Source organism: Montipora foliosa, chromosome 1, assembly GCF_036669935.1.
Source record: "Montipora foliosa isolate CH-2021 chromosome 1, ASM3666993v2, whole genome shotgun sequence".
Lineage (NCBI taxonomy): Eukaryota > Metazoa > Cnidaria > Anthozoa > Scleractinia > Acroporidae > Montipora > Montipora foliosa.
Genome location: NC_090869.1, coordinates 35,055,996 through 35,063,495, shown reverse-complemented (window position 1 = coordinate 35,063,495; position 7,500 = coordinate 35,055,996). Strand labels below are relative to the sequence as shown.

At 42.5% G+C, this 7,500-nt stretch overlaps 3 protein-coding genes across 3 annotated transcripts in view; 1 reads left to right on the top strand and 2 right to left on the bottom strand.

Moving 5' to 3' along the window:
- The window catches only part of LOC137997373 (NADH dehydrogenase [ubiquinone] iron-sulfur protein 6, mitochondrial-like), a 9,252-nt gene extending 7,145 nt beyond the window's left edge, over positions 1 to 2,107 (top strand). Inside the window, exons 4-5 of the mRNA XM_068843326.1 lie at positions 416 to 456; positions 1,953 to 2,107. Coding sequence (XP_068699427.1) covers positions 416 to 456; positions 1,953 to 2,021 — 110 coding nt within the window. The 3' untranslated portion in view covers positions 2,022 to 2,107. The remainder of the gene's footprint in view (positions 1 to 415; positions 457 to 1,952) is intronic.
- Positions 2,108 to 2,728: 621 nt separating this feature from the next.
- LOC137967357 (uncharacterized) lies at positions 2,729 to 3,583 on the bottom strand. The gene has a single exon (XM_068813892.1). The coding sequence runs from the start codon at positions 3,581 to 3,583 to the stop codon at positions 2,729 to 2,731; it is 855 nt and encodes a 284-aa protein (XP_068669993.1).
- Positions 3,584 to 5,174: 1,591 nt separating this feature from the next.
- LOC137967334 (uncharacterized) lies at positions 5,175 to 5,660 on the bottom strand. Its single transcript, XM_068813859.1, has one exon. It carries the CDS (start codon positions 5,658 to 5,660, stop codon positions 5,175 to 5,177), a length of 486 nt encoding a protein of 161 aa, XP_068669960.1.
- Between the last annotated feature and the right edge of the window lie 1,840 nt (positions 5,661 to 7,500).

Here is a 7,500-nt window from a genome sequence, read left to right as displayed (position 1 = left end):
CTTGGCAACTGATATTGTACCAGTCAATGAAATTGACTTGAATAACAACAGATAAAAATGCATGACAAAAAAAGACAACCAATCGTGTGGCCGTGATGATGAAAACAATTCAACCTGTGCAAGAACAAACTGAGGGCTGTGCTATTACATATTCTTACAATACTAAACGTTATTTACAATGTACAATTATATCATTTGTTGGTATTAAAGTTTTAACGCTTGTTTTAACCCATTGATTCCTGGGAGTGATCGAGACGTAACAGATTTTATTCTAATGTCAGACGATTTTACTTGTCAACTGGAGGTGTCCAAGGGCACGTGAGGAGTCAATGGGTTAATCAGTCAAAAATTACAGCTGTCTGTCCCCTTCATTAAATAAATGTAATATTTTTGGAATTATTTTGTTTATCATTAGGAGGAGGAGCTCTGGGACATCCAAAGGTGTACATCAATTTGGTAGGCTCTTGTATTTACAGATTGCAATTTATATAATTTATATTTTGAACAAGAGTGACTCTTGATATTAATGTTATCAAGGTCCTGATCAGGGCCCGGTTGTTCAAAAGCCGATTAACGCTAACCCCAGGTTAAAAATTAACCGAGGAGTTTATTTCTCTTTTCCCAAATGCTGTTCAACGCTGATATTCGGCAAAACTTAACATCAGAGGAAGTCAATCTTGAAGAACGAAAATAAACAAAAGAAACTTTCACCATAAAGTTGAAAAAATGAAACCAAAGTTTACGCTAATCCTAGGTTAACTTAATCGGCTTTCGAACAACCGGGCCCAGTACAGTAACACACTTAGGGTGTGTTTGATTCACCCAAAAGACCATTATTTTGCATAAACGGCGCCCAAATTTGAATAACAATACTTGATACATCCTTAGCCTCGTGTTTATGTTTCAAGACAAAGGATTTTTCTCATGAATGTGAGGCTAAGGATGTATCAAGTGTTGTTATTCAAATTTGGGCACCATTTATGCAAAGGGTCTATTCCGGAGTAAGTATACGTGGAGTGACTTAAAACAGTATGTTTGGCGTTTTGAAGCAACAAGGACAATAAAGATATGCTTAAAATAGTGTTTTAGCGGGTGTTTGACAATTTTAATGTGAATCTCCATAAAAACGAAGGATTTCTACATTTAACTTCTATTCCTTGTATTCCTAATTCCGGAATACGGTCAATCGAATGCACCCTTGGTGTATCAGGTCATTAGTTGGGCAGGGTTTCCAGGAGTTAAAGTGAGGATTCCAAACTTGTGACCATTTTCTTTTATTACATGAAATCACTACATGTACCTTTGGTATCTATGGACTGTCCATTCTGGAGGTGAAGGTTGATTTTCTTGGTTTCAGATTGGATTTGGTTGACGTTTGCACACTAAATAATGGGATTTTTTTTTTTTTGCTAGTGGTTGCTTCTAAGATCATCGCTGTAAAAAACAGCAGTTCAATTACATTGTAGATAAAAAATTCTACCCTCGGATGTCTTCACATAGTTTACAGTACACGCCTTAAAAAAGAGAACATGCCCATGTTGTAATTGGCTTATAAATTTATTATTTGTGCACAATTTCTGGCCTCTATAAAAACTACTTGTAGATGTTCATGTACACATGATCACAGTCCTGTTTGCAAGTCAATTGTTTTATTTGCATATTTGGTGATAGCGGCTATCATGACTTCCTTGTCCATGTTAGCTTTCATTAGCTTCAAAATTGAACTGGTAGACAAGTTACATCAAAACTCTTGGAATATAGATCATTAATTTTTTCAAATTAATTTCTAAACTAATGTGTCTGTAGAACCATTCTCCATGATGATGTGTAACTAACTGTTAGAGCTGGGAAAAGGTTGACATTCCCCGGTACATGATCTAATCTTTACACATGTGAATGGGTCAAACCTGGTCAGGTTGCGGTCATTAATGATTATTTTGATTATATTACAGGACCAAGAAGGGCCACAGGCCTGCGGATACTGTGGTTTAAGATTTGTCATGGCTTCTGATTATCGCTGAAGAATGTACAGTTTTTTTTTTTGGTTGGTTTTTCCTTGAAACAAGTATATAATTAAAGTTCAGAAATAAACTGTAAATAACTATGAGTGTGATGCGAGGTTTATATTGTTACTGAATGAAATAAAATATTTAATGTATAATTTATATAATTTGAAGTGCGAGTTATAGACAAATATATAATATTAAATATAAAGGTGTAATGAGCCCGAGGAGAGGATATTGTAAAGATTGCGTACCGATTGCCAACGAATCACACAGATTGAACTAAACGCAACAGTAATCTTTACTTCACTCGCACGCCATGACACTCAAAAGAGCATGGTTTTACATTTCCCATGAGTCTAAGTAAGCCCGCGATTTCTATGGACTTCCGATATGAAAACCCATTCAACCAAAATTTCCGGAAATTTCGGTCCAAAACTCAATGGATCGGTTCGGTCCAACCGGAAAAATTTCGAAAAAACTGGTCCACCTTTTGAGGTGGTCCTCTTTTCCCGGTCGGACCGGTCGGAAATTTTGGTTGAATGGATCGCGCCCATCAATACATTACATCCCTTCCTTCCTTTCGAAACAAAGTATAGTGAAAGGAAAATGTCAAGAAAATATATAGTATGAAAAACCGTTCCACACGGACTTCGCAACTAGAATGACACTGTCCTTTTCTACTAAACTATAAACTTAAAGTCTACCAGAGTTCAACACAGGTTCTATGCGTCAACAGTGTCTACTTGATAAAGTACATAATCCTTGTATTTCTCCGGCATTCTGATTGTCTGTTTGGGTCGTGGTGTTACTGTACTTTCTTCCAGTGTACTTGGGGCAACCGCTGGGCTTACAGCCTCTCCAACTGCTGAGTTAACAGCCTTTTCACTTCCATTTTCTGTTAACTCCTGTGCATCCTCGAGTGGGTTGTAACGTTTAACAAAACAACTGTTCCGCCTGTATTCCACGCCCTCCTTCGACCGAACAGTCACCTCACGGCCTTCCTTAGTTTGCACTGTGTATGAATCACTCTCAAAATTTGCTTCAAGCTTACCAGACGTTTTTGTGTTCTTTAGTAAAACTTGATCTCCAGGCATCACAGGATTTTCTACAGCACCTCGTCTGTTGTCAGCATATGCTTTGTGGATCAACTTGTGATTCCAATCATTGTCTCTTACACTCTCATTCAACGGGTTATCAGCTCTCTTCAGCTCTGGAAATTTAGTTTTCAGTTCCCTACCGAACATGAGGAAAGCAGGAGTAACTCCTGTGCTTACTTGTGGTGTGCTCCAGTACGCGAGCAGAAACTTATTAAGTTCTCCCCGCCACTCTTTTCCTTCACCGTGAGCCACTTTCAAAGCCTTTAGACTGAGCGTTCTATTCTGTCTCTCGACGTGCCCATTGGCGTGCGGCCACAGCGGAGATGTCCGGTGTTCTACTCCGTGGTCTGAGAGGAACGTCTTACACTCCTCGCAGCAAAACTGAGGACCATTGTCGGACTTGAGAGTAAAGGGATATCCATATCTTGAAAATATTTGTGTCAGTACATCCATCACTTTTTTGGATGTGGTCGAACGCATGATTTCCACCTCAGAATCTGCTGAAATAGTCCAAGACTGCAAACAAACTTTCTCCCGTCGGAAGAGGACCCATCAAGTCTATGGCTATATCCTGCCAAGGACCAGTAGGTGGTTCCACTCTTTTCATCGGCTCTGGAGGCTGTAACTCCCCTACAACCTGGCATCCATGACAAGACTTGCAGACTCGTTCGGCATCTAAGTCCATTTTTGGACACCAAACCTTTGTTCTGAGGCGTGCCTTCATCTTTACAGTGCCCTGATAACCCTCATGAGCAAGACGTAGGACCTCTCCCCTTAGAGCCTCCGGTTTGCCTAACACGCATACATGTAGCTCATTCCTGACACACAAATACGCAGACATCCTACATTGAGACCAGTCCCCACTTAAAATGTACTGTCTCAGGCTAACCATCTCTGGATCACTCTCAGACACCTCTTCCACTTGTTTAGCCGAGAGTGCCACTCGTAGGCTTCCTTGAGCGAATGCCATAGCAAAGTCAGTCTCCTCTCCGCTTGCGTCTTTGGGGTTGACTTAATTAAGCCTCGAAAGTGCGTCAGCAATGTTTGCTTTTCCGGGTCGGTAAACAACCTTGTAATCAAAGCCCTGTAACCCTAGAACCCATCGCTCTATACGCGCCGATGGTTTAGAGAGCCTGCCAAAAATGCACTCAAGCGGTTTGTGGTCGGTTTCTAGTTCAAACTGGCGTCCGTATACATAAATGTTAAACCTTTCACAGGCCCATGCAAGGGCCAATGTTTCTTTTTCTGTTTAGCTCTTGAAGTTGAGTCAACACCGCACCCAAACCGTGTGGGCCTGCATCCGCAATGATTCGTGTATTGCAGTCCCCTCTGAAGTATGCAAGTGTGCTGCCCCTGCAGCAAGCTCTTTTAACTTCTGAAAGGACCTTTTCTGTGCTTCACCCCAAACGAAAGGCTCATTCTTCCTCAGGAGACTCCTAAGCGGCTCTGCTTCTTGCGCGAAGTTAGGGAGAAATTTTGCAGAATACTACACCAGCTGAACGAATGATCTGACCTCTGAAGCATCTTGTGGATGACTTTCATTCATAATAGCAGCTACCTTCTCTTCACTGGGCGTAACACCTTGACTGCTCAGATCATGACCGTAAAAGGTCAGTTTGGGAAGGCGAAACTGACATTTCGTTCCATTCAGAGTTAATCCTTTCTCTGCCAACCGCTTTAAAACAGTATGCAAATTCCTGTCGTGCTCTTCAATACCACAACCATGCACAATCAGATCATCTGCCAAGTTATCCACACCCCTACACCCCTGCAAAACATCAGCAACTATTTTCTGGTACTTTTCGGGCGCTGATGTTATGTATCGGTACAAGCCGCAGTGTGTCATAATAAATGTTGTAATATCACGCGATTTTTCATCCAGTTCCACTTGGTGAAAACCCCATTTCAGATCAAGTTTTGAGAACACAGTTGAACCATGAAGATCATATAACACTTCCTCAATCGAAGGGATGGGGTGTCTCTCCCTCTCTATTGCTATATTTGCTCTGGGCATGTCCACACAAATCCGTATATCGCCGTCTGCCTTTGGGACCACAACCAATGGCGAAACTCATTCAGTAGGTTTGTGTGACACCTCTTCGATGATGATGATGTCCTTGGCTAACAACTCGTCCAACTTCTCTTCAGCCTTGATTCTCAGTCCAAATGGTAGCCTCCGTACCGGTTGTGCGACAGGTGTGACATCATCTCTTACATGAAGCTTCAGCTGGAAATTCCTCAGCTTCCCAACCCCTGTGAAAACTTCTGCGTACTTGTCACGGGTATCAGCACCATTGCCCTCTGTCATTAATGAACGTATTTCTTCTTTCATGGGACCAACCCTCAACACTTCTTTTTTCTCTGCAGTGCTCTTTCCCAGTAGAGATCTGCCTGGACCCTTAACAACTGTGAATTCATCAACACACGTCTTGCCATTAGACCCACATACAATTTCAGACACAAATGTACCAATCACTTCAATAGGCTCCTTTTGACCATACGCAATCAACTTTTTGCTTGATTTCTTGGAATCACACTGTACACTCTCTTTCTTCATTGCTTCCCAGGTCGTCTGATCAAGCATTGCATGAAGCGCCTGAGTCAATAAGTACTGCACGTAACATAACTCCTCCAACCTTCAAGTCAACTTCACTACCACCTGCAAACTCACCAGCTCCAACTGCAAATGCATAGTAACCTTGGGCACCAGCAGCTGAATTTTCTGACACTTGATACGCTCTGCCCCCGGAGGCTTTCCTTTTCTCAAAATCTTGAGAAGGAGCTCTGCGTTCCTTTGTTTTGAAACAAATAGCAAAATGTCCAACTTCCCCACACGTATTGCACTTTTGGTTGCGAGCTGGGCAATTCCGATCAAGTGCGATATGGTCACTGTAATTAAAACGGAGACATCTTATCACCTTTGCACCCTGACAACCACCGGAATGTTTACCAGACTTATTTCCTCTACCTTTGACTTGAGCGGTCCCTTTTAGCTTTCCCCGTATTTTGAGGTTTGCCGAACGAGACAGCATTCACCTGGCCTGAGAAGCTTAACTGATCCATGGCCTTGACCTGCATATGTACTGCCTCCTGTACACGAGCTAGGTCTTGCAAACCCTTCAGGGTTGCGTTTGATTTCTCTAGGAACTAACGCGGGCGGAATCTGGAGTCCTTGCACCTCTCATCATCAACTTTTTCAAACTCGCAGGTGATCGCTTTCTGTCGCAACCGACTAATTAAACAAACTGATCAACCGACTCTCCCGAAGTTTGCTCCATTTGCCTAAACTGATGCCTTTCGAACGGAACATTCAACTGGAGCGGAAAAAAACCATCCAGCAACACCATACTCTCAGCGAACGATACGATATCCGTTCCGGGCATTAACGTATAGAGTTCCTGCAAGTTCAATCCTCCAGTATGTAACAGCAACGCGGTTTTCTGTTCATCCTTCGTTATGGATCGACTGCTACACTACTAGAGTGATATAGCAGCTGATGCAAAGATAACTCGCCGTTGGTTTGCAACCCTGACCCCAAACAATAGCTAAAACAATAGAAAGAAGGGTTGCGAACCAATGGCGAGTAATCTTTGGATCGGCTGCTACACTACTAGGGGTGGGCCCTTGAGCCACTAAATACAAATTAAATGAGCCATTCCACAACTTCCAAAGAACGGCGAGAGTGTTCGGGTCTTCCTTCGGGTTGAAGGGCGGAAGACTGCCCACATCAAGAAGAGGAACAAACCCGGCGGCTGGCTGGGTTTGTGTTGTCGGTGTACTCGAGATCGAAGGTGCACTGCTTGTCATTATCCTCCTGACAAAATACTCAGATCCTCTACGCAAATGGCGCCCAAACTATCCCCCACCTTACAAAACGAATCGAATCCTCGTCGCCAATGTAAAGATTGCGTACCGATGGCCAAAGAATCACACAGATTGAACTAAACACAACACTAACCTTTACTTCACTCGCACGTCATGACACACAAAAGAGCATGGTTTCACATTTCCCATGAGTCAACGTAAGCCCACGATTTCTACGGACTTTCGGTATGAAAACTAGAGTTATCAATACATTAGAGGTATGATACGAGGAGAGGACATGATACAAGTTGGTTGGCAACGGTCAACGGGCGAAGTACAACTGAAAAATTCAGTCCTAGGCAGGAATCGAACCTACATGTATGACCTCGGTAACTCACAGGCAGCCCAAGCTCGGTATACGATTTATAGAATTTGTATGGGAAAATTAACTTTGAGCTTATAAATGCTGAAATAAGCTGTAAAATAATGTAGACATAAACTTCGCTTACCTCTACGTACAGTTGCCCTCGTCTTTTCTGTGCAATCGGAGGGCAAACTGTGTCCATTTTAGACGGGTTTGTGGCTTTCCAACT

Excerpts from the sequence above, each read along its gene's own strand:
- LOC137967357 (XM_068813892.1), bottom strand. The coding sequence starts at position 3,583 with ATGCGTTCGACCACATCCAAAAAAGTGATGGATGTACTGACACAAATA.
- LOC137967334 (XM_068813859.1), bottom strand. The coding sequence starts at position 5,660 with ATGAAGAAAGAGAGTGTACAGTGTGATTCCAAGAAATCAAGCAAAAAG.